This window comes from Bolinopsis microptera, chromosome 5 (assembly GCF_026151205.1).
Source record: "Bolinopsis microptera isolate Bmic1 chromosome 5, MBARI_Bmic_1.0, whole genome shotgun sequence".
Lineage (NCBI taxonomy): Eukaryota > Metazoa > Ctenophora > Tentaculata > Lobata > Bolinopsidae > Bolinopsis > Bolinopsis microptera.
The window spans coordinates 3,906,625-3,933,483 of record NC_087076.1 but is presented as its reverse complement, the minus strand read 5'-3'; the positions used below and the strand labels follow the sequence as shown (position 1 = coordinate 3,933,483).

The 26,859-nt window shown below is 36.6% G+C and overlaps 1 protein-coding gene across 2 annotated transcripts; it reads left to right on the top strand.

Moving 5' to 3' along the window:
- The first annotated feature begins 8,824 nt into the window (after positions 1-8,824).
- Positions 8,825-25,846, top strand: LOC134815164 (uncharacterized). Of its 2 annotated transcripts, XM_063823670.1 has the most exons (12): positions 8,825-8,844; positions 17,015-17,138; positions 18,711-18,805; positions 20,111-20,234; positions 20,426-20,499; positions 20,616-20,712; positions 20,889-20,987; positions 21,697-21,803; positions 23,988-24,119; positions 24,280-24,407; positions 25,284-25,350; positions 25,614-25,846. In XM_063823670.1, the coding sequence occupies exons 2-12, from the start codon at positions 17,019-17,021 to the stop codon at positions 25,753-25,755; spliced, it is 1,185 nt and encodes a 394-aa protein (XP_063679740.1). In that variant the 5' UTR covers positions 8,825-8,844; positions 17,015-17,018; the 3' UTR covers positions 25,756-25,846. The 2 variants fall into 2 exon arrangements, with proteins under 2 accessions (XP_063679740.1, XP_063679739.1); XM_063823669.1 differs by lacking the exon at positions 8,825-8,844 and having other exon boundaries at positions 17,012-17,138.
- The last annotated feature ends 1,013 nt before the right edge of the window (positions 25,847-26,859 follow it).

The window sequence follows — 26,859 nt, the reverse complement described above, 5'->3', positions numbered from 1 at the left end:
CCCTAAGACGGCGCCCCCCTGCACAGCGGGGTCAGCAGGGCCTTCAAGAAAACAAGAAAACAACAAATTTTTATTTAAATCAATTATAGCAACAATTTGAAAAACTTTAAAGCTCTTCTATTACCATGGAATATACTACGGGTATGGTGACTTTTAACGGGTGATACTCGTAAAATATCTGTTCCATATATTGACCGTCGACGAGTCCAACTCGGCGCGCGTTTTGGTAGGTTGTAAACCTAAAAGGTGACTTGGGCTATTGAGTTGTTACGTAGATTAAGATTAGTAAACCTGCACTTGCATTGTATATTTTATAAAAACTAGAAATTAGGCTTCACGGTAAAATGGAGAAGCAGGCTGATCTTGGAGAGAGCAGACCGTAAAGTTTACGCACCCACCAGGGCTACCTACCTACCCCAGTTGTTCTTTTTGGTTTATCAGCTTGTATTGTTATATTTATGGACCCCAAGTCACCACACTAAGAAGGAGTATGTAAAAAAAAAATAATCTTACTATATATAAAGCGAGACGATATATATATATATATCTGTGCCATTTTACTGACACCACGGCATCAACTTTAACGCGACTTTCCGCAAAAACCGTAAAAGATATACAACTGGAACTTTTTTGGCTGGGTCAAATGCTTTAATGGCCTTCAAATCGGCATGAAAAAATAAAAAATTGGCCAAGGAATAATGATTTTAGAGCCGAAAATTTGGGCCCCCAAGTGGTGTCAAAAACGCCGATTAAATAGGTAATAATTATTTTAGTATTTTGAGTCTTGACACCGTTTAGGGTTATATTATACGGGTTCCTGCTAGTAATAATAAATTAAGTTAATATATATCTGTTTAAAACAGTAAAAGTCAAGTTGAGGATTGACTTTCCTAGTTAATTTAAAGGTTCAAACGTTTGGGAATATAATAATGTTGGTATTTGTATCTGCTGCAGCAATAATATCGAAATATCATTTGTCTAGAAAATTTTCGCCACTTCAATAGATATTGGGTCGGCAATTTGGTGAGTGAGTGATGAGATGGTTTGGTCTGTGATTGAGTGAGGGGCGATGTGAAAGTTGTGGTAAGTCCAGGTGTTATTATTGTTGATGGATTGAGATCCCAGGATGATACTTTTACAGCGTAATTTAACCAAAGATACAGAAGTAGTGAGGATTTCCCCATTCTCATTTAGAATCCGTTTATGTATGCTATTCCACAATTTGGAGGCTATATAAAGAAAAGTGTTGGTTTTTCTTGGGAGGATTATGACATTGCTTGTATCACGTTTTGATGAGTCTATAGTACAATACAACGAGTATGGAGTGCGAAATTTCATAATTCGAAATATCTCAGATATACAGTGGTATTTGTACAAGTTTTGAACAGTAAGCAATTTTAGTCGATTAAAAATGGGCTTGGTGTGCTCTTTTTCGAAAAAAGCAGCTCCTAACCTCTGTTTTGTATAAGGTCTGGCTCGTGCACAAGTGGCATGTTTGTCGAGGTATGCATTTAGGTCTCCAAAAAGGATTCTTATACAACATTTCTGAGTTATTTTCAGGAGAAAATAACGTATATTTTCAGGAGAAAATAAAGGCAATACGAAATAACTTTGATCATGTGGAGTCTGACGATCAAACGCCCTCTTACTGCGGAGAAAAACTAGCTGAGTTCTCTCCAACTACTCTAGAAGAACTAGAGGAGATAATCAAGGCATCTGAGATCAAGTCTTCTTCAATTGACCCTCTACCTGCAAACATCTTTAAAGAAAACCTTGAGGTTCTACTACCCGTCTTAGTTGACATAGTAAATGCTTCATTATCTTCTGGCAGTATTGATGGCGCTAAACTAGCTCATATCACACCCCTGATCAAGGGCCAGGGATTAGATAGTGATAATCTCAAGAATTATAGACCAATATCTAACCTTAGTTTTGTGGGCAAGTTGATAGAAAGAGTAGTGCTCAGGCGTCTAAATGAACATCTAGAAAACAACAACCTGAACATCCCACAGCAGTCTGGATACAAATCAAAACACAGCACCGAGACTCTGCTTGTGAGAGTTGTTAACGATCTACTCATTGCATCTACAGAAAGCAAGGCAACTGTTGTTCTTCTCCTAGATCTCAGCGCAGCTTTTGATACAGTTGACCACTGCAAACTACTGAACATCCTCAGAAATGAGTTGGGAATAACAGGGACAGCTTGGAAATGGTTCAGCAGCTTCCTCACAGGTAGATGTCAAACGATTAAAGTTGGAAATGAGGAATCTTATGAGATAGTGATTAAGTTTGGAGTCCCACAGGGCTCTGTGCTGGGTCCGGTCCTGTTCAACATCTACATTCGCTCTTTGTACTCAGCAGCACATGATTTGAACTTCTCCATCCAGGGTTACGCCGACGATCATCAGCTGTATAAAAGTTTCAAGCCAAACGAGGAGCCCACCGTCCTTATCAACGATGTTCCCAAATGTTTCCAAGAAATTAATGACTGGATGAAAAAACATTATCTACAGCTCAATGCAGGAAAAACTGAGATTCTTGTCTTTGGGACACCGCTTGTTCTCCAGCAGCTGTCTATAGGGGGCGTGTTTGTTAACTCTGAGACGTGTGTCAGGCTGTCACCTGTTGCAAAGAACCTCGGATTTCGTCTCGACTCTCAACTAAACTTTGGTGAGCAAATCAAGCAACTTAAAACATCGTGTTTTCTGAAACTAAGAGACCTTGCTAAGATGAAAACATTCCTAACAACCAAACAGATGGGAACACTGACTCAAGCAATTGTAATCTCATCGCTTGACTACTGCAATGCACTTTACTATGGTTGTAGTCAAGCCTCAATTACGCAGCTGCAGAACATTCAGAACCGAGCATGCCGTCTGGTTTTTGGATTAAAGAAGAGAGACTCAGTCGAGGAGAAGCTCAAATCCCTTCATTGGCTCAAGGTGAAGGAGAGGATTGAGTTTAAGTTATGCTTACTGATTTTCAAAGCAGTCAATGGTGTTGCTCCTGCATATCTGTGTGATCTAGTAACATTTGTTAGTTCGAGTAGCAGAAGAACTTCCTCCTTACACCTACCCGTCGGATCTACAAGATCACACCCAAGAGCGTTTCAGACTGTTGCTCCGAAAATCTGGAACCAACTACCAATTGAAATTAAGACTTGTTCCGATGTTGATCTGTTCAAAACTTTTTATGTCCTATGCATACACTCCTTGATAGTTATCTTGATCTAGTATCTTTGTTTCACACAATAGAGCATAAGTTTTGTGGTTTATCCACTGGGCTTAGAGTTTGTGTTTAAGCTACCAAATTTTATTATTATTATTTTATTATGAACAGCTTATCGTTTGGTTGGTCTTTGAGAGCTGAGCCCAAACACTTATTCCGTAAGCAAGATGTGCTGTGATTCCAATAATGCAGAGTATATTTTTTGGTAGTGTTCCCCTGGAACTGAATGTTTAATCCTGTTAAGTGCTCCTGTAGTGGATCTAATTTTTTTTCTTACGGGTATCGGCCTTACAAAATGACAGGCCTCACAAAATGACAGTCGACATAGACCATGCTGTAGCTTAGGTTCCCTATACATTGAACCCTATTCCTTTTACTGTATGAAAGAAAAAGCATTAATTAACACTTCCCAAGGAATGATAATGACATAAAATCTATATTTCTTACATAAATATGGACGTTTTTGCTGTTCAGTCATTGCCCCGCCTAACTGTTAACCAGAATGGAGACCAAAGTTTTGAATTTAACCCCAGGAAACCAGGTACTACCATGACTTATGTCAATCAAAGACTACTCTGGTTAAATAAAAAAACTGATTTAGTGACTTTGGTAGGAAAAATGACAAAAAAACGACCTAGCCTCACAAAATGACAGTGTTATGCCTCACAAAATGACAGTTTTATTTTATGATTCAAAGATGGCATATTTATATTGGATGCACCTTGCCTAATCATTGGTATTCTAAAACCCAGTAAGCTTATGATGAGCCTATATGTGTTCGTTTGATCATCAATTTTGATAAAAATGCCTCACAAAATGACACGGAAAGCCTTACAAAATGACAGTGTTTCAGATTGAATTACTTTCATCATCTAAAATGGATCAGAAACAGTCAATACAAGAAGGAGTTAAAAATAATCATAATCTGACAGTTAACAATCAAGTAAGCATTACAAAAGTGCAGCTCTGATATCAAAACGTTTTAAAAATATTTCAAAACTCAACGAAATAAAGCTTCTATTTTGTGAAAGCAGAGAGTAATACATGTCAAACGTTAACTAAACACTGAAAAGTGATCTATCCAGGCATAGAACATATCAAATATAACCAAATACTGTGTTCAAGTATGAAAACAAAAAATGATTTTTACGCCTCACAAAATGACATTTTTTCAATTTTTTCAAAGTATAAAAAATGTTCCTTTTTTAATATATTCTGGTAAAAACAGAACTGGTATAATATAAACAACATATGTATCTAACAGTAAGACACGTGAAAGAATAATGAAACTTTTTCCCAAATCGGATTTGGAGTGATGCCGTTTTGGGTTGTCATTTTGTAAGGCACAATCTCACGCGAAGTTGCCCAACTTTTTCCAACCATCCTTTTTCCTGTAAAAGCTATTCTAATCTTCAATATATTATATTTATCTAACTGTCCTAGGTGAAATCAAATTTCTATCTGGCTGCTGTTAAAAAATGACAGCTGTGACGAAATTGTCATTTTGTAAGGCATGTTTTTTTGGAAGATTTCAAAGATGACAATTTTTATCGCAAAATTTACGGTTATTTAATGAAATCAACCCCCGGGAAGAAAAATATACTTGTTGAACTACCTATCTGGATAATAAAACATGAACAAAACTCATTTTTGTGCATTTCAGAGCCATCTCCTTTTTCATGTCATTTTGTAAGGCCGATACCCGTAGATATTCTATATGTGGGCCCCAGCTAAGTTTTTCATCAATTACTACACCAAGAAATTTGGTGTTGCTAACCTTAACAATTTTGTGTCCATTTATAAATATTCCTTGTGATTTGTCATGTTCATTGGCATACGGCCTAACCCTGGCGCAGGTTTCATCAGATTCGTATGCAGGTAGAAAATGTATGTAGCAGCATTTAGACATATTTATATGTAAGAGATTACTTCTCATGAATTTGCATACGAAATCAAGAACTTTATTGGCCTTCAAGTATGTTGCTTCTTTGGACGGTCCAGTGATAAATATATTTGTGTCATCAGCATAGAGCACAAATTTGCATTCATCGCCTTTGTAACAGTTTATTATGTCGTTCATATATAATAAGAAAAGTAGAGGGCCTAGTATGGAACCTTGGGGAACTCCATATTTTACATTCATAGTCTCTGATGTAGTGTTGAGAAATGAAGGAAGCATCCCGTGCACAGACCTTGGTCTACATATATATTAAATTATTAAATGAAACATACTGTGATCTATCGGATAAATAGCTTTTTAGAAGTCCTAGAGCTAGACCTCTAACCCCATAATTTTCCAGTTTCCTCAGGAGAATGCCATGGTCAAGAGTATCAAAAGCTTTGCTTAGGTCAATAAAGATTCCTAGAACATGATTACCACTGGATGTTGATGTTGTGATTGAATGAACTGATTTGTGGAGTGCATGTGAGGTTGAGTGGCCTTTTCGAAAACCAAATTGTTCATTACTGAGAATGTCATTAGCAGTGAAAAAGGTATAAAGCCGTTTGTATATTATTTTTTCAAATATTTTACCAAAGATTGGCAATATTGACACAGGTCTATAATTTTCAATATTTTCTTTATTATCTTTTTTATGGATAGGAGTTACTTTGCCTATTTTGAATATGGATGGGAACGTGCCTTTTTGAATACATGTATTATACAAATTTGCTAATATGTTGGATAAGAGATGAGCCGGTTTCTTGATAACTGCTATTGGTATATCACTGGCTTTTCCGTTAACGAATTCTTGAATTATTTCAAGAATCTCCTCAGGATGAGTTTCTTCTAGATGTATTGAACTGTTGACTGATTTCGACATAAACTCAACAAATGATTGCATTGGTTGGATAGACAGTTGGTTCTCGGACAAAACCTTCTCATTTAAATTACTAGCTAAAGATGTAAAGTAACTATTGAATTTGTTTGCAATAGTCCGCCTACAAATTACTCTAGTTCCATCTATAATGAAGTCATCTTTTAGCTGATTCTTCTTTTTGCCACGAAGCTCGTTAATTATTTGCCAGGTTTTTTTGGAGTTATGGCTATTTTTCTCAAACTTTTCAGCATAATACCTGGTTTTGGCAGTTTTTATGGCAATTTTAAGATATTTTGAGTAGTCCTTGTAAACATTATGTCTTTCCAGATCCCCATCTGGAATTAACAATGTTTTTGTTTTTTTCCATTCAAAATAAAGTCTGGCTTTTTTCTCCACAGAGTTGATAAGGCCGTTTGTGATCCATGGATTTGTTATATTATTTCGTTTGGTGGTTTTTGGTGAAGCCAATTTGCAAGATATATCTATCTTTTCTTGAAACAGATCCATGAAGGATTCAAAAGAGTCACATCTGTGGTAAAATGTATCTATGTCGTTTTCAATTTCTTCACAGAGCTTATCAAGGTTTGCATTACTATAGTTATAATAAATCGTTGTTTTTTCAGGTGATTTATTCTGTTCCGAACTAGTATCAGAATTCATTACTTGAAGGCAGAAAATGGGCTGGTGATGTGAAGCACTATCCTGAATTACTCCAGATATAGTTGATGAGTGAATGTCATTAGTGTGTATGTTATCAATGCACGTTTTTGAGCAGTGGGGCATTTGGTGTGTGGGAATGGATATTGTGGGCGTGAACCCGTGACTATAAATAACTTCTTCGAATATATCTTCATCTGGGCCTGATAAATTGGTTATGTTAACATTGAAGTCCCCTAATATGTATGCTTTATGTCCTTTCAGTGCAGTAAGAACTTCTTTATACTGTGCATTGAAGTTAGCAAGTGGATTGCTTGGTGAGCGGTATACAACTCCAACTGTTACTGGTTCTGGAGCATTACTTATTGTTATGAATAGGGACTCAAATTGCTCTGTACAAACAGATAACTTTTCAATCACACTAAAGTTAAAGGAGTTGTGAATGTAGAGAGAAACTCCACTTCCTTTACTTTTTACCTGTTGTGTCTTATTAGAAACGAAGCGTTTTTGGTAACATGAAGTATAGTCTTTAATTTGGTACAGCTGACTATTACAGGGATCAATGTTTGTTTCTGCTAAACCTATCACAGAAAATTTGTGGTCTATGCAGGCTTATTCTAAGGCCAATTTGTCAAAGTTAGTACCATTTCCATCAATATTTCGAAAGTAGTGTGAGAATATGCGCTTTGATGTTGTTTGAGGAATCTGCTTTATGAGGTTGTTGAAGTTTTTAATAGAATATGATTGATAGTTCTCAAGAGTTTTTGAGATTGTACTTATTGAGTCTATATAGTCGTGAGGTTCATTGTCAAGTAGTTCGTTGTTTGAAAAGTGAGGTGCTTGATAGAATGGATTATAACGAATTATATCATGATTTTGAATACAATTTGAGCAGTAAGTTTTTTCTCTAAAAGTGGCAATGTTTTCCTGTGTTTTACATCTCTTGTGAATGATGCAATCACACTTATTGCAATTTATAAATGGGTGTCCAGCACGAATAGGTTTGCTGCAGCAGATACAGTTCTCACATATATTTGTTCTATTCATGGTTTCGGAGCTCTTTGAATACGTGAATTGAACATCCCAACTTTACTCCTAGCAATATCACTAAATTGGCGCCCATCTATTGGATTGCGCTGTATTTTATCCACTATTAGCCTAGACAACTTAAAGATACCAGTAGACCCAAGATGGATGGCATCACTTTTATCCTTGAAACGACCGAACTGGTCAGCTAGTTTACCATCTTCACCAACAAATTCATTAAAATCTAGAGTTCCCACCTTTGGGTTCATGTCAACATATTGAAATATAAGTTTGTTAAAATATAATGCTTTCTCGTTCAACCAGCCAAACTTAGTGGGTAGTACTGGCGAAACGGTAACCTTGGAGTATGGACATTTACGACATATATCATCAAGTTTTACCTTGAGATCACTGGCACACTGCTCGATATTTGAGCTCCGTTTCTTAATATCATTTACTCCACAATGAATAAAAATATTTCTGTAACCTTCACACAAACTTGGGTTAATCATATCAATAATAAAACATTCTACCCTTTTCCCTGGCATTCTATGACCAAAACGTCCTTTCCCACTACCGAATTTCAAGAATCTAGTGTTGGAGTCTCCTATTATTATTGTTGCATTTTCGTTGTTAGATGTAACATAACGAAATGTAACACTATATCTTTTCTCACGTGTGGTTGGAGATTGATCTATTTGATGTTGCCAAACAGACTGAGATTGCTTACTCATAACATCCCCCTAGCATTTATACATTTCGGCCCATTTTATATGTTTGTTCGAATTGCTGTACATTTGTATACTTGCTATTTTGTAAAAGTTTCAAATCAAAATCATATTGCCATATTTCCGAATACTATTTCTTTTTTCAAGCACCAGATAATAATTTTAGGGCATCCATGGGCCTGTTATAATTTTTTCCGTTTCTGTATAAAATAATGTGTAATGTGATATGTGCGCCGATACTTGTAGCGCGATGCGTTACTGTGCTGCGCCGCGCACTCAATTATGCTTCTTGCAACGACGCTAGATCGGCGAGATGCGCTACTCAGTGGCGTAACTAATATGGCGTTTTAATATTTTCAACACTACTATATAACAAATAATTTGAGGACCCGAAACCGCTGAGCAGTCTCTATCTCGAACTTGCTCAACCCCATCTCACTTTGAGAATGGTGGAATCCGGTCAAACCGATCAACAGCCAGTGGGGCTGGGTACCTCAAATTATGTCTTTCAGGAAGATAACAAAGGAAATGACAATGAAAGGCATGATTTGGGGTCCCAGATTAAAGACAATCAGACATCAGCTGCCCCTGCTGCACCTGAATCCTCAGAAGCTGTTGCAGAGAACAGAACCCCTGAGGACTGTGAAGCAGACGTAAGCAGTTTTGTTTCATTTTGTACCAATGCTTCAACACCTTTTGATACAATTCTTTTGGCCCATTCAAAAAACCTACGATCTGAAGTAGACAATATCAAACTGAACTTTTGTAGTACTTTGAAAGTAGAAGTAGACCAATTTGCAACGTTGACCCCTACAATCATCAAAAACTGTTCAACACTTAACAAATATACCCTGGCAGACGGCCTTCTGTCCCTACTTTCTCTGTCAGAGAAAGTATGTGCAGTAATAGGGGGTAAAAGGTTGTCTATCGGTGACAACCCCATCGATGAAGCAGCAGTTGCTTCTTCTGTAGCTGCTGACTCCATTTCTGGAAATGCTACCCTCCATGAATCCCTTCAGGCTATTCAAAATAGCATTCTTAAGAGAGATAAGGTGCACAATGACACTCTCAAATCAATCAGTGGCCAGCTTAACACCCTGACTCTCTCCATTGATCAGTACATGAAACCATCAGATATGTCAACTCCAGATGTACCACGTAACACTGCATTTCCTTTTTTCCCAATAGGCCTTCCTAATATCAATATCGAAAAACCAGATCCTAAGATTGACTTACATACAGTGCAAAATCCTATAGACACCTCCATTGGTCACATTGAGTCATTCACACCAGATTTTGTTGCCCAAGAACTTTCGGATAAACTCACTGAATACCTTGACACATTCAGTGAACAGTTTGATGCAAACTCAGAAAGAGGACATGGTGTCATAAGCTTTGGGGATGCATACAACTATTCAGGAGCCAAAGCTGCAAAACCTATATCCAAAAACATCCCTGAACCCCTAACTGAACTTGTTTCGCTCATCCAGGCCAAATTCCCTGAAAGTGTCATTAATCAGTGTTTAGTGAATCGCTACCTTGACGAGAAATCAGAGCTGCCGAAGCATTCGGACAACGAAGCCTCACTAATGTTTGATAGTAACATCTTCACTATATCACTAGGCAGTACCTGTGATGTTCTATTCAGTAAAATCGAAGGATCTGAAACCAAAACTGTATCAGCTACTGGAAAAAGTCTATATGTTAGGGGGGGGGGGGGGGGTCCAAGGGGAACTTTGGGGAACTTTGGGAAAGTCCCCCAAGATTTCTGAAGTTCCCCAAAAAAAAGTTCCCCAAAACTCCCCAAAGTTCCCCAAAATTCCCCAAAATTATTCAAAATTATTCAAAATTATTCAAAATTATTCTTGAAAATTATTCAAAATTATTCAAAATTATTCAAAATTATTCAAAATTTCTCTAATATACATTAATACCCATTAATGTTAACATGTATATTATGTTATTATTTAAGGTATAATCTTAACTTACTTGTTGATACTTGCAGCATGATAATTTTTTTGGCATGATAATTTTTTTGGGGAACTTTGGGGAACTTTGGGGAATTTTGGGGAACTTTCTGAAGTTCCCCAAAAAAAAGTTCCCCAAAATTCCCCAAAATTATTTGTTTCATTGATAATTTTTTGGGGAACTTTGGGAAAGTCCCCCAGGTTTCCTGAAGTTCCCCAAAAAAAAGTTCCCCAAAACTCCCCAAAGTTCCCCTTGGACCCCCCCCCATGCTAAAAAGCGTGGGTCAGTGAAACAAGTACAGAGGACAACTTTCAGAACAAGAGTTTTTTGGCCGCCCAAAGTCTCAATAACATCACCTCCACCTAGTAATAAAATGAAATGTGAAAAGTGTGAAACAATCAAATAATAATGTATGTATATAATATAATTGTCTCTCAAATACAGATAACGTCTGTTAACTCTTAAAATACCCCTACAAGTATATATTATACTGATCGGTGGTGTCCGAGAAACATGAATTACGTCATCATGGTGTCTTCTTAACCCGGCTACAGACCTTCCCGTTACGGATGTAGTGGTCGAGATGAGTCTGTTCAGCCCTCTTCTTCTTCAGGTCAGTTACCACGTTCTTCCTTGCTGCACGCTCTTCACTGGATCTATCAGGACAGATCCATACATTTTTGTGTGCATCAGCCATCTTCAGTCTCCCTGTTTTCATCAGAATCTGATGAACTGCTGTTGAGCTTGGGGCGGTGATCTTGACTGGTCGGATAACCGTACCTGGCCTCTTCCAGCCGACTCTAGTCGCTTCAAAATGAGGTTTCTCCCCGATCTCCTCCAATAGTGCGGTTACCAGAGCTGGTAGCTGTTCTTCATCCTCTTCTTTCAATGAAACAAGAAATTTTCAATGAAACAAGAAATTTAATTTTAGCACATTTTACAGAATAAAAAGATGTAAAACAATTCATAAAATATAATGCCCATGTGGTGTATGACTTTTTGTCCTCGACTGCTTGTTTGGTTTTGGAAGGACAGGTAACTAACGGGGCAAGGAATGCGCGTGCCTGGGAGCTTTTGCACACACCAAAACGCTAGTTCAGTTAAGTTTTTAGAGACAAGGCTCACATTAGGACTATACGAAAAATTGTTAGCAGACATTAGGGGTTCTGTTTAAAGTTTTTACTATCTAGGTTGCAGTCTTGTTGTGACAAAAAGTCTACACTAAAACATGCTTGATTTTATATTGTGTAGTTCAAGGATTAAAAATGCACCTTCAAGGTGGATATTGGAGAGCAGGCGAAAGATTATGGCTTAAATTTATCAATGGTTATAATAAGCTATAAATATTTTAAACTATACAATGCTAATTAAAAATTTCTTTATACTTCATTCTCAAATTAAAATTTAAAAATTCAAAAATATACATTCATTTTATTAAAACATTCTCACACGTACTTTACTCACAGGACAAGACTTGGAAAACAGTAGCCTAGGGTAATTTAATTTAGATGTGTGTGACCAGCCAGTTATAACGTTTGGAAAATAGTATTTGTGCAGTCAAAGTCTTTTACGGTCCAATCAAGCAGGGCGTGGTTATGTTGATTAGCTAGATCCTCGCAAGCACATTACACTAGTAGTAAAATCAGTCATTCTGAACTTTGGGGTTAAGATGTTAAAAATTTTCAATTTTGGTTGATCTAGTGTTGTGATTGTCAGGTGGGTCTGCCTGACAGATTAGAAGGCAGGGTTTCCTTGATGAACATGTGTAACCCTCATGTAAGGATATTGGAGCACGGAATTTCATTATCTTGTAGAGCTCGAGGTAACTGTGGTATGTATATAGATTTTATATAGCTAGAATATTATTATGCTTGAATATCGGTTTGGTGTGCTCTTTTATGAAGAATTTTTTGTCTAGTTTCTGGTGTCCTATAGGCCTAGTACGTGCACAAGTCTTAAACTTATCAAGGTACGCCAGTCTATCACCAAATAGTACTCTGAGACAGTACTTCTGAGCAGTAAATAATGAGCTTATACGTTGCTTCGCTGCCCCACCCCATACAGATATACAGTAGGAAAGATGTGATTCGAACAGGGTATAATATAATTGTTGGTGTAGAAATTCTGGAAGGGAGCAGCGGAGTCTACATAAAGTGGATGTGGAATGATTTAGAGTTCGCTTAAGAGCTTTGATGTGATCTTCCCATGATAGGTTCTCGTCAATTATAACACCCAGAAATTTTGCGGATGAAACCTTTTTGATTGGAAAGTTGTCTATAGTTAGTACAACTTCAGGGTGTGATAAAATCTCTGATTTAGAACCTGCCATGGTGGGTTTGAAGTGTATGTAGCAGCACTTGGACATGTTTATATGTAACTTATTCGCTCTCATATAAGACTGTAATGATGACAGAAGCTCATTTCCTCGTTCATATGCCTCACGTTTTGTTTTGCCGACAACAAATATATTGGTATCATCAGCAAAGGTAACAAATGATCCTAGTTTAGAACTGTTTGTGATGTCGTTCATATAAAGAAGAAATAGGAGAGGTCCAAGAATTGAACCCTTTTCAGACCAAACACTATCAGATTCTTGCTCCTGTCCTCCTCTGCAGCCACACTCTTCATTACATTCTTCAGAATTTTACTGTTGCAGACCGCGCCACTTGTGCTGTTCTTTTGTACAGCTGCACTGTAGCTCTTAATTCCTGTCTCCACCGTTGTTTGTACTGTCTCTTCAACTGACGTCTTAAACAACTGTAGTTGTTCGTCCTTCTGCACTAGCAACTGGTCCTGCAACCTGACCATCTTTTCCTTGTCTGCTAGTGCTTCCGTCTTGAGGCACTCAACGATTTCCATCATAGCGCTCATCTGACTACTCTGCCGTCGTACGAGGTCTGCTGCTTGCATAACCCAGTTTGCCATATACCTTTTATAGATAGACGTAGACATGAGTATTTCCTGGTCCATATTTCCACGAATTTCGAAGTTTTCTAATTTCAGTTCTCTTGCCATCGAAGTAAACCATCTTTCAGTACAGCCCTCTACATCTTCCTTTTCTTCGTAGTTGAAATCCTTGATTTTCTTCTGAGATCGGGTCAAATTCAGATCATCCTCCATGGCCTGGTGTACTTGTATAATAATGTACAATTACACACGCAAAGGCTAACTACGCGGTAGCAGCAAACTGAACTTATCGCTAAGTTACAAAAGATAAGGGAGCTCGATAATTGCAACGTAAGCTACACACACTACACACAAAATATCAAATATAAATCTTGTTATTTTACTCAAATGTTGGATTATAACTCATGCATCATGTAAGCGCACACATGATCTTCATGAAATCGTGCTGTGAGGTGTTCAATCCTCGTTTAGACGCCTCAGCCGCACAGTATCAACACACAGTTAATTCAATGAAACAAGAAATTCAATGAAACAAGAAATTTAATTTTTAGCACATTTTACAGAATAAAGAGATGTAAAACAATTTGTAAAAATATAATGCTCATTTGGTGTATGACTTTTTGTCCTTGACTGTTAGTTTGATTTTGAAGGGACAGGTAAATAACGGGGCAGGGAATGTGCGTGCCTGAAAGCTTTTGCACACACCAAAACGCTAGTTCAGTTGAGTTTTTAGAGACAGGGCTCATATGAGGATCAGAAGAAATTTGTTAGCAGACGTTAGGGGTTCTGTTTGTGTTTGTTACTATGGGTTACAGTCTTGTTGTGACAGAAAGTCTACACTATATATGCCTAAGTTTAAATTGTGTAGTTTGAGGATATAAGATGCAACTTTAAGATGGATATTGGAGAGCTGGTGAAAAATTATGGTCGTTGTATCAATGGTTATAATAAGCTATAAATATCTTAAACTATACAGTGCTAATTAAAAATTTCTTTATACTGCATTATCAAATTAAATCTTAAAAATTCAAAAATATACAATATTCATTTTATTTTATTAAAGACTTTCTCACACATACAGGGTGGGCCAAAAGTCAGTGTGCAAACGTTGGGTCTTATACCTCCGCCGTGTTTTATATTTGAGAGCTGTTGCTTTGCAGATGGCATACTGTACTTACTGGTTCGAGGATTCCGTCGTCAAAATTTGAAAATTCGAATATTTTAGACCACGCCCATTCAATATTAAAACACCTATATTGTTTTCTCTGAACATGCTGAACGCCTAATTTTTTCAGAGACGGTAGATTATCAAATGTTGCATATGATCCGAAAACATGAGGCAAAACGGATTAGAAATGACGAAGTTATCAAGCATTTTGTGTATCTCGTTAACAAAATTGACTGGGTGATTATGTGACACCGTGACACGACACCTTAATTGGGCACCCTTAACAATTCCCATAATGTTTAACGGGGTAGTTAACGGGGGCACCTTATCACGTGATTAGGTAAACCAATCACCTGATCACACGTAATGAATAAACTCGTTATGCTTCATATCTCGGTCATCTGAGAAGCTACAGTTCTAATTCTTTCAGGACAAACGTAATTCGAATATCCAAACACAATTCAATAAAATTTAGCTTGATCCGACTATCCAAACTATCAAATAAATGTGAAAATGAACCTCCATTTGAAAAAAATGAACGCGAATATTTTTCGAGTTGACAAATTCCTCGAACCAGTAGTGGTACTAAGTCATACCAGAAGGAAGTATTTCAATTGAGCACTCAGTGACTGAGCTATTAAGGCCAATGTTTGCACACTGACTTTTGGCCCACCCTGTACTTTACTCACAGAACAAGACTTGGAAAATACTAGACTAGGGGAATTTTGCTGACATGTGTGTGACCAGCAAGTAGTGATCTTTCGAAGACAATATTGTTGCAGTCAAAATCTTTTACGGTTCAATCAAGCAGGGCGTGGCTATGTTGATTATTGCACGTTAATAGTGCACGTTTAAGCTTTCCCCGCAAACACATCACACTCATGGTAAAGTCAGCCATTCTAAGTTTTGGGGTAACCATGTTCCCATGTTGGCTGATCTTGTATTGTGGTTGTCAGGTGGGTCAGCCTGACAAATAAGTATAGGGAGGGCTTCCCAACTCAACCCATTATAATAATAGGATCGGAGTCTGCAGTTGGGGGAACTAATAGGGGACCTCCTATTAGGCTCCTACTTGGAATCACTACCTGGTCCAAAGATAATTGCTATAAGTGCGATAATTAGGGGGGGGGGGGGGGGGGGGGGCAGGGGGCTATTAAAGTATATCCCTGCCCTAAATCGGGAAAAAACCTACATTTTAATATACTTTAATATACTTAAATATACCCAAAATTATTCAAGCTATATTCTTTGTTTAGATTTGCAAGATAAGCCTCTTTTTGGACTAGTTCATGAATTTTCCTTTCAGTTTGGTCAAAAATGGCTGAATTATGAGCTTTAAACCATATGCCCATATTTGGGCATACGCACCAAAATTCGATCAAATTTCAATATTTTTGAATGAGACTAACTTTATGTGAAAGATATAGCTCAATATCTGTTAAATAGTGGATACTAAGTAAAAAGACCTCTATGATCAACAAAATTGCACATAATATCTCGGTTCGATACTAGCCAAAATGACTTCATTAAAATTGAAATAACTCCTTCAGTTTTCAATATTTATTTAAATATATTTAGGCCTCCAAAAAGATAAAGTATATTAAAGTATATTAAAGTATAACCCCGCCCCTAAATCGGGAAAAAAACTACATTTTAATATACTTAAATATGGTTAGCCCCCCCCCCCCCCTAATTAGGCTTTACTTTACTTTAGATAATTCATCCCAGGTTTTATTTTGCGACATGTGCTACCATTTTTAGAGAACTTTATTGGCAGATAAAGTTTCCAGATTTTTTGGACACTTAGTAGAAGTTTTACTAGTCTGAAATCTCGCCAAATGGGGCAGTAGTGGTCTAGACACTTATCATTAGTGAGTTGGACTAAGGCTCATGGTCCTTGAGATAACGTAATGCCCAAGAGCTGAGATAATTCAGCCTGAATATAACAATAGAAAAATAATAATGAGTTGAGCAATAGCTTTCAATACAATGCATTTTATTCTGGCAATTGACGTTTCACTGTAGTAGGTGGTCACTCTAGCCTTTTATAATTAATATAATTGCACCATTTAATTAAGGAGGGCTCTAACTAATAGAAAATAACTTTGCTAAATAAGCTTTCATTTTGTTGTGCTTAAAGGCAGTGACAAAACGTTGCCTGTTGGCGGACCCACTGAAAAAGCCCCCCCCCCCCCCCCCCCCCCCCCTGTTGGCGCCCCTCCCCTTTTGGCGCCCCTCCCTGAAATTGGACAAATTAGATGATTTTAGAGGATACGCCGGTAAGATCTCTAAAAAAGTGTGTTCTAGAGCAAAACGCGCAGTTATGCTTACTTACTGTACGTAGTTAAGTTTTTACAAATTGTCCCACATTCAAACGACGATTTGGCGCCCCCCTAAGATGGCCTAAGATGGCCTAAGATGGCCCTATTGTAGTCTAATCTAAACTAGCACAGAGAATTTAAATACTGACTGATCAGGTCATTCGAACAGTGGCTGACTACTTTATACTTTAGAAGCATGGCCACAAGAAATACAGCAAAGTATGGAAGTGAGCTAGCAAGACTATTAAACGCTCTCGCTGGCTCCTCTGATAACATCGTCAACACTCAAGACACTTTGACAGATATACTTGACAAGGTTAGAACAAGGTGCTATAGATATTTATGATTTAGATGGCTACATTCAATTATTATAATAATAATATGTATTTCTAGCAATTTTTGATTAGTTTATCTGATACTTTTGCTAATCTTATACGCATACAGCATTCATTGAAAGCTACATTTTCATCTGTCAACCTAATCTGAAATAATTGCTAGTAAAATGCCATGGCCCATGCCTGTGAGTGATGAGTTTCAGGATAAGATTTCAGATTGTCGGATGTATTTAGATCCACTAAAGGGCTGACCCCTTTACTTAATCCCAACTGGTACATTGGATAATTTAAAATCAAATTAGACACAATTGTTTTCAAGACAAAATTGAGGAAACAAGTAATGCTACATTCAACTGAGTTTAGAGTAAACAGCCGCAGTAAATCAAAAGATTTTTTCCCATTAAAAAGAAGAAACTATCCAATAGGCAAAAAAGTAAATTAAATTTATTCCAGGTCCCAATTAATTCAATAATTGGATTATTCTAACAAAGATTACAACTCTTTGGGCATCCCATTGCTACATATTTGTTGTTACTGCAATCTCCACCAATCGCTCCGACAAATCCTGCACACGGTATCCCTTGGTTGTCCTCACAAACAGCTGAAAATATTATTAGATATTAATTAATTATGAAAAATAGTTCGCTGTTTATTAGTCTCTTAATTGAAATACTGATAGTTTGATAATATCCGGTTGGAACTTGGAACTTGGAAGAGACTAGGACAAATGAAACAGGAAGTTAGGAATATTTGCCTACATTCCGGAATGTAGGCAAATTTTCAGCGTCAACGCCATCTTCAGGCTCAAATTATTTGCTATATTTTTAATACTGTCAACACTACTAGTGTTTATAATATAAGAATTATCTGACCTAGTGAGCATGCGCCACAAGACTTGGCACAGTACTGCTGTGAGAAGGAACTGTCACAGCCGCTGTCACCGTTCGGTTGTTTAAAAGCTGCCATTTGGGCACACACAGCGTCTCCTGCCTGATCGAGACAGTCTTCTGCCAAAGCAATGCCAACAATAACTGCAACTATCAGGAACTTCATTTTGGGTTCTGTAACAAAACATTGGTAATTAGTTTACTAACCAATTAGAAATAATCAGCAATTATGCCACGTATATTTGTGGGAGATATTCATCATTGATATTACAAAGTAGACCATAGTTGTGGGTAGAAAAAACTTTATTATATTGTTATGAAAAAGTTGTTAAGATCACTTATTAAAAATCCTTTTAAAGATTACTGTACTTGCAAATCTTAGAATCAATGGCCGACGTTTGCCAAAATAAATAACTGAGTTACAAGCTTTCAAATACCAGTAACAGACCTATTAAATCGTTGCACAAATGCTGTGTGGTGACTTTATTACTATTCAAAGTTTTGGTGTTGAATGAGGGGCAATGACCTGACTAATCCCCCACTACAGCTACTCGTGATTGTGCACGTGACAGAGGTAAGTCACAACTCACACCGACAAACTTATGTTCAAATGTTGGCACAAGGAAATGATATCTGATAATAATTATTGATATTTCCTTGTTTTAGGTTGCAGACTTGCACCCGAAACAGAACAGTATAGCTCTGTGTCAGTTCTACGAGGACTGTGGACACGAACCTATAATCTCTATTCTACCAGTCTTGTAAGATCTATTTTTATTTATTTTTTATAAAATACCTTTCAAATTTTACAGAGTACTGCAATAAATAATCATTAAATAGAACCGTTTGAAAGTATTACCCCCATCTGTATACTCAATGTTCAATTCTTCAAAAGTAATACATATTTTGACACTGCTCCTGGAATCTGACAATTTAAGCCTTATCTCCCCACCACTTTTCAAATCTAAGATTGGTTGCTATTTAATACTCATGAGATAAAACTAAATTCAATTTAAAACTACGCCTTTTAAGGGGGGGGGGGGGGCCAATGGGTATTTTTTTGTGAAACTTGATTTCGAGATAGCAGGAGGGAAACAAAATGCAGTTTTAAAACATTTAATTAATCTTTTTAAAATACTAATACTGAGCTTGCTCCATATTTATTAATATGATATATAAATTATATCACGTACATTATGTATACTAGTAATGTAATATGAACGATAAATAACAACATAGAAAATACTCCATTTAAACTGCTCTCCCGAGAAACTACGAAAATGTACAAAATTACGTTAAAAGAACGTGGTCTAATGTTAGTTTTTTAGGATGATTCTATCAATTTTGTTATTTGGACCAATGATTAGTCACATAAGATTATGCGAATATAATTATTTTCACTCAATTACTATACGGAAAACATAAATTTTTAGATGATCTGAATAAGATATGATAATAAAATTAAAGACGAAGTATCACTCAACAAACCAAACCGGGTTAAGTGAAATGTGAATAAGGAGTAGGATTGTTCAAACTGTGCCGGGATTATTTACAAAATAACGCCGCAACTTATTTTCTATCCCGTTCCTTAGCAGTATCCCAGAGAGGTTTATAGCAGCCTACAAAAACTACAATCAGACAGTAAGCTCAGCTACAATCAGGGGTTCCTACACCCCTGGCTACAACAACAACAAAACATGCCTTACCTTTTAATCGAAAGTTATAAACTGCAGTACGCAGTGAGTAGCCGAGGCGCCGTGCAGCTCTATCCGCATTATCTTCAACGATTAAAGGAATGTAAAATATAACTTATTGCTTCATTGAATTGTGTCGTAATAGAGGTCAGCTGAGGACCAACTTGTAGTGATCAATTGTCCCAATCAGCTCCTGTTAAGAATAAATTGCTTATCAAATGAAACGAAATATCAACCTGCCATTTCGACTGATATACAACTATTCGGAAAAGTTATGCAATTCACGTCGGTTATTAAAAATCGTGAACAATCTGTCGTTTCCTAGTGATGACTGCTAAAATAAAAGTGAACTTACTCTTCCATTTCCTACAGATTAAACAACAAAGAATGCAACAAAGAGTTTTTTATCGCAACGATTCGGGCTCTGCGTAATGTAAACGGTCTAAGAAAGTTGAGGACGGATCACTGGCAATCCCTACCTTATCAAGAAACCATGGTAACCATGGAAACCATACCACAATATCATGATATCATAGACGATAGTATGATAACTTAGTTTTACTTTTTAAAATCTTTCAGTCAAATTAGAAAACCAGTCGTGCAAATAGTAACGTCTAAACTAAATTGTTTTTAAAGGCTTGTTATTCTAAATTAGGTCACGTAGTAACAATTTTGGGAATGTTTCAGTTGTTACTGCTAACAGAAGGGCTCAGGTCTGATGATGAGTTGAAACAACTTTACTCTGCTGCTACACTTGCCGGGTAAGAAACAACCAGCTTTCCCCTCCTTGTAGTTAATAAGTCATTACTTTACTTTTTTGTAGTCTTACACTTATAGATATTTAAAGTAGAATACAATCAATAGTTTATTTGTACAGAGTGACGATGCACTACTCGGAGTTTACAAAGAATGATATTCCTGACCTTCTTATGAAGATGTACAGCTCGGACGATATCCAGGAGAAAATACACATGGTTCGTTAATCGTTCATCTAGGTACAATGTACATTGGACAATATACAATGTACAATGTACATACTTCATTTATTAGGCAAGTACTCTGAAGTATTATACACATTGAGTACAATTATATACAACTATAAGGGACTTCAGAGTTCACACCCCAGTTCCCTCACTCTGTTGTTGTCCAGGCGACAGCTGCGGATGCTGACTACCTCCACCCTACCACAACGCGCGCCTCAGCAGCTCATACCATCATGAAGTTCTACCAGAGTAAAGTGTTCTACGAGGTTAGTCCTCCGCAAGCAGTCTCTTCCTCCGCAAGCAATCTCATTAACAATTAATGTTCTTACTTTTAAAAGTGCTAATAATATATGATTAATATTTTGTCTAATGGTCCTTATTTTTCTGATGGTTTATCACATGACTTGGTCAAGTGAATGATCTGCTAATAAAATCTGATGTGGGTGTAGTCTAGGGAGTAGCTAAGGATCCATTGGATGTATGCGATCTCCTCGGTCGACTCAGCCGAATGATAGCAAACTCGATTGAGGGTTAAATGAGAAGGGGTACCCCTTCAGTACATACTGTAAACATAGTACTATTACTATTAACTATTAGCAACAACTTAACACATCATTACCCACTTGGTGCAGAAATATTATTAATCTATTATAATATAAACAACACAGATTTTCAACATTTGCTGATGATCTGACTCCAGCATCATAATATGCATCACATAAGTCGTTTAGGTGCTACTTTAACATTTAATGTTTGTAATAACTCATTAACCAGTATTAGCTAAGTTTAGTATGTTTCGATGATTTGTGAGGTTAATTAAAGATGTCTACTTAAAACCACGTACATTTCTGGGATTTTAACCCAAATTCCTAAATGTATGAGAAATAGTCGTTATCTTGAAAAAATAACGACATTTTCTTTCTAAGGTATGAATAATGAATTATTTTCAAACTAATTATCGAAATTTAATTTCAGAGGATAGTGGAGTTAGGGTTTATCAGAAGAACAATGGAGATAGTAGCAAAGTACGAGCAATACGAAACTGACCTTCTCTTCTGTCTGATCAGATATTTCCTTTTCAGGTATGGTGAAGTAGTCCCCTCCTGGCCCCAACCAGCCCCCCCCCCCCCCCCCCTCAAACAGTCAGAATAAGAAATAAAAAACTCTACCTTGAAACTTATTACCGGATCAATTTAATTTTGTTAAAACCGTCAAAATTACCGGAATTTATAAGGTCCGAAAGATTAAAGGTTCAAAATTTAAGAAGCCGGAATATTCGTTTCGCAAATCACGTAAAATAGAACAATTTAAAACGTGTTAAACGTGGCAACTAAATTACTCCTAAAGTTTGATCGCAATCAAACAGATTGAAATTGAGTCACTTTAGTCACGATTAGATATTATAGTTTGTAGTTTGCAGACTCTCCCAATCTACATTATAAGAAATTCCATGTGTGTAAATCTAGAACTATAGATCTGGAATTTTCAGGAAACTCCGTGTAAGAAACTGACCTCGTACGACATACATCCTTTGTTGTCTTAAACTCAGCAATCTGATGTTACAGCAACCTTGTATATGGACACGTTCATTTGAGTTTGAGGACATTGGTAAACAAAAATAATAGTGTTTTCGACGATAGTGGCTTAATTTTGGCATCTATTAACCTAGCACTGTATCATGTTCAGAAGTTCTGAGCATTAGCCACGTGACCCATACTCCCATATATGCACTGCTCAGAAATAAAATGTTTTTTTGTTAGGCACTAAAATGTTTAAAATGTCACATTTTTGTGACTTAGTTGACTGTAGCTGCCCAATTAACATTCCTTGGTCTTAAATATAGTAGATTAGGTCAATATAACAATTGTGATTTAACATTGGTTAAAGGGCACAGATCAAGTGGTTATACGGCAAAATCTGAATAACTTTGTCACACTCATAATACGATATCTTTTTTTTACTGTGAGGTGTCCTCAAAACCCTTTTAACTTATTATTTGATGGTTCTTCTATCGATTGCAGCCCTAAAATATGCTGTTTTTAATGGTTGCCTAGTACACGCACTTGGTTATTGGGAAATGAGGTTAATTCTGTCACATTTTATAGAATTTTCAATTTTGGGTGCATAACCGAAATCATTTATATCTGATTTTGGTTTGAAAAGCGAGAAAACTCCATATAAGGAGTATGGACGATACAGTTGATTCAAGAGAGTGCAGTTGATGTTAACATTGTCACAAACATTATGTGACGAAATTAACATTGCTTGCCCTATTTTAAAGTTCACCATACCTCTATTAGAACTTTAGAATTCAATATTCTTTCAGAAATAATTGGTAGATTATTTTCCAGCACATCAGAGCTTAAGTTTAACAATGTTAAGTTAAATTTTGCTAAGTCACTAAAATTGACTTAGCATGCTTATAGTGTGACAAAGTAAACATTTCCGTGCCGGCCGTATTTAGGCGATATCTTATCACCTGATTAGGATATCGTTATGTGAAAAAGTTTGCCTAAAGCTCTAAAGGATGAGACGATTATCCTAACCATCAAGGGTTTAAATAATTCCATAGTGTGACAAAGTCAACTACGCCGTGCCTTTTAATAGGGCCATTAATATTTACCAATATCCTCAAACTCAAATGAACGTGTCCATATAAGGTTGCTGTAACATCAAGACTTGGCAAAGCAAGACTTGGCAAAACGTAACAAATGAAAAACTCCGCACTATTTAATTTAGGTAAGTTTGACTGCCCACCTATATCTTGCCTCCGCTACGTATAATAGACATGGAACACAGAGCCAGACGATATGGTACTCACCGGGCTCCAATGAGTACCCAGACCAAACTGTACCGGCTAACTTGCTGAGCACCCAGACTCATTGTTACCGGCCAACTTGACTCTTTGTTCTGACCAGACGTACGTGAGAGCTCATTCCATTGTTTCGGCTGGTTTCAGAACTTCTTTAGTCGCTTTTATTCAACTTGTACATTAAACCTTTAGTCTAAGTTTCACATTCTGGAAATGTGTATTGTAATTTGTAGATCGATATCCAATAGTTGATACAGAGCGGCGCGGCGCGGGGGGGGGGGGGGGGCCGGGGGGGGCCGGGGGACAATTAGAGCGACTGAGCGAGACCACCCTAGGATTCCCTAAAATTTGTTGTCATAGGCTTAAGGCTTTTTTTAGTCGGTCAAATGCTATCTCGAAATCAAGTTACACAACCCATAATTGGCTAAAATTGTAAAATATTGCAATTTTCAAGTTGTCTGATACATTCCCGACCGGAGATGAAGACAACGGAAAAGCAGCTGGAAGTGGATTTCTTCTCGAAGGTTCTTCCTGACATCAGTGAAAGTTTCGAGTGTATGAACCCTACGATGCAAGAAATTGTTAGGTCTGTTGTTCAACATTTTAATTTTCAACAATAATGGGCGTCATTTGAATATTATGTTAGTCTCTCGAACCACCCAACCTGATACTCCACATTAAGTTACCACTATTCACCCCCCCCCCCCCCCGGCCCCCTCACCACCTCACCACCTTAACTCCCCCAGGAGCTCATGTAAAGTTGTCTCCACTCAAGCGCTACAATACGGGCACATGTTAACACCGGAAGCGGGAGCTACACAATGGATGGAGGAACACGAGGAGGAGGCTTGTGGGCTACTCCGCAAACCTCTAGGTAAGAATCTCCGGACCACACTGCGGACTAATTAGACTCCCCCTTAATAAGTTAAATTATACTCTTATAGAATTTGACCAACTCAATTTTGGTGTGCCTGGCGGGACAACAGAATTAGTAGTTTTAGTCCATGGTTAGAAGTTTTGCTGAACTGTAGTCTATATTTATTGATCACTAATTAGTCTATAATTATTGATCACTGGTTAGTCTATAATTATTGATCACTGATTAGTCTATAATTATTGATCACTGATTAGTCTATAATCATTGATCACTAATTAGTCTATAATTATTGATCACTGATAAGTCTATAATGATTGATCACTAATTAGTCTATATTTATTGATCACTAATCAGTCTATAATTATCGATCACTAATTAGTCTATAATTATTGAGCACTAATTAGTCTATAATTATTTATCACTTATTAGTCTATAATTATCGATCACTAATTAGTCTATAATTATTTATCACTAATTAGTCTATAATTATTTATCACTAATTAGTCTATAATTATTTATCACTAATTAGTCTATAATTATTTATCACTAATTAGTCTATAATTATTTATCACTAATTAGTCTATAATTATTGATCACTAATTAGTCTATACTTATTGAGCACTAATTAGTCTATAATTATTGATCACTAATCAGTCTATAATTATTGATCAATAATCAGTCTATAATTATTGGTCACTAATTAGTCTATAATTATTGATCACTTAATCCGGGTTTTACAATTTAGGGATTGCTACATACTTACTACAAGAATTATATTGCTTTCCTTAAATTTATGTTTTATTAACTGTGCAGTAAAATTATACTTTACATATTCGCCGTTTTATCCAAGTCATTAAAAGATCGTGTATTTAGATATCAAGAGAAAGTGTAGTAAAACGGACTGCAAGAATATCGAAAACGAAGTTGGAGAATTCGACAGGTAATAATTTAGAATCTTCACTAATCTATAGATCTATATCGTAGGAGGTAATAAAACATTTTGGAACCGATTTCACATTTAATTTTGAATTGAACAAGTTTTTAATGGTGACCTCTTTTAGTAACCTCTTAGTAACCTTTTAGTAACCTCTTAGTAACCTTTTAGTAACCTCTTAGTAACCTTTTAATAACCTCTTAGTAACCTTTTAATAACCTCTTAGTCACCCCTTAGTAACCCCTTAGTAACCTCTTGAATCCGCACAGATGCAGTGCGTGTAAAGTTACTGTGTACTGTTCACCAACCTGTCAGAAAGAGCACTGGACTGAGAAACACAAGAAACTGTGCAAGAGACTCAGAAAATGTTATCAAGTTAAGGTCGTAGAAGAAGTTGACGATTTGGATTAATACAAACTATATAGTGATACGTTTAAATCTATATATCGAAATTTAGCGTAGTGTTTAGGTGTTAGATCAGTTTGTTATGCAGTATTTGAAGCGTTCAGTTTATTGTCAATTTTGTCTTAAAGTTAGGTTTATTATATTTTTTCTGGTTTTTCTATTTTATACTTTGAGTAATATTGAGTGCCAATATCTCGAACACAATGTTATTCTTTGTATTTTTGAACGGTACCATCGTCCATCACATTCTGGTTAAACTTACTTTATAGTGACTTTAGAGACTTGAAATTAGTCCTCAGTAATTAATTAAATTAAGTTTTGTTATTTGTGTGGCCTCACTGATCTGTGATTTAAATGATATAAGAAACTGTAAAACTATAACAAGTGGTAGGAAGTGGAGATATGGTTTTTGCGGTAACTTTTTACTTTTTGCAGTAACTTTTTACTGAAATTGCTGAAATGAAAGTGTTTCTCTGAAAACTATCGAAGATGCGATACTGTCTCACCAGGTCAGGTGATATGTGGGCTGCTTTCAATTTCTAAAATGTTGGTACCCAGTTTAGTTTTATACGACATATTTCATGGCGATATTATGTAAGGCACATTGAAAATAAAACACTGATGTGAGATTTTTGGAAAATTTTTAGTTTTTATTGTCATTTAAGAATTTGTAATATTAACATAGTAAATAATAATATACAATACAAATGTGTGATTAGAAAAATGAGATACGATAATCAATACTACTGATCAATTATAATTTGTGCCGAAAGATAACATTTTCAAAATCTATTTTAGGAAAGTTTGATATCGGGAGCAATTGTTACTAACCAGACCGTCAACTCTAGAAGTAGTAAAAGTGTTCCTCCTCCTCCAGATCTTGACACATAAATAGTCCCTGAACTGGGGTCTGAACAGTATTTCCCAACTCAAGGTCCACCCAGGTGCCAGAATACAGGGGATCTGTGCTGGCGTCACGTTTAAGGGCCAACATGGGACGTAGTACTGTAGAGAACTCATTGATGGAGCTCACGATTTTGCTGAGAATTTTCTTTGTACCGTCCCCAAGTTTCCGTATTTCGCTAGCAAGATCCCCAAGTCTTTTTACGA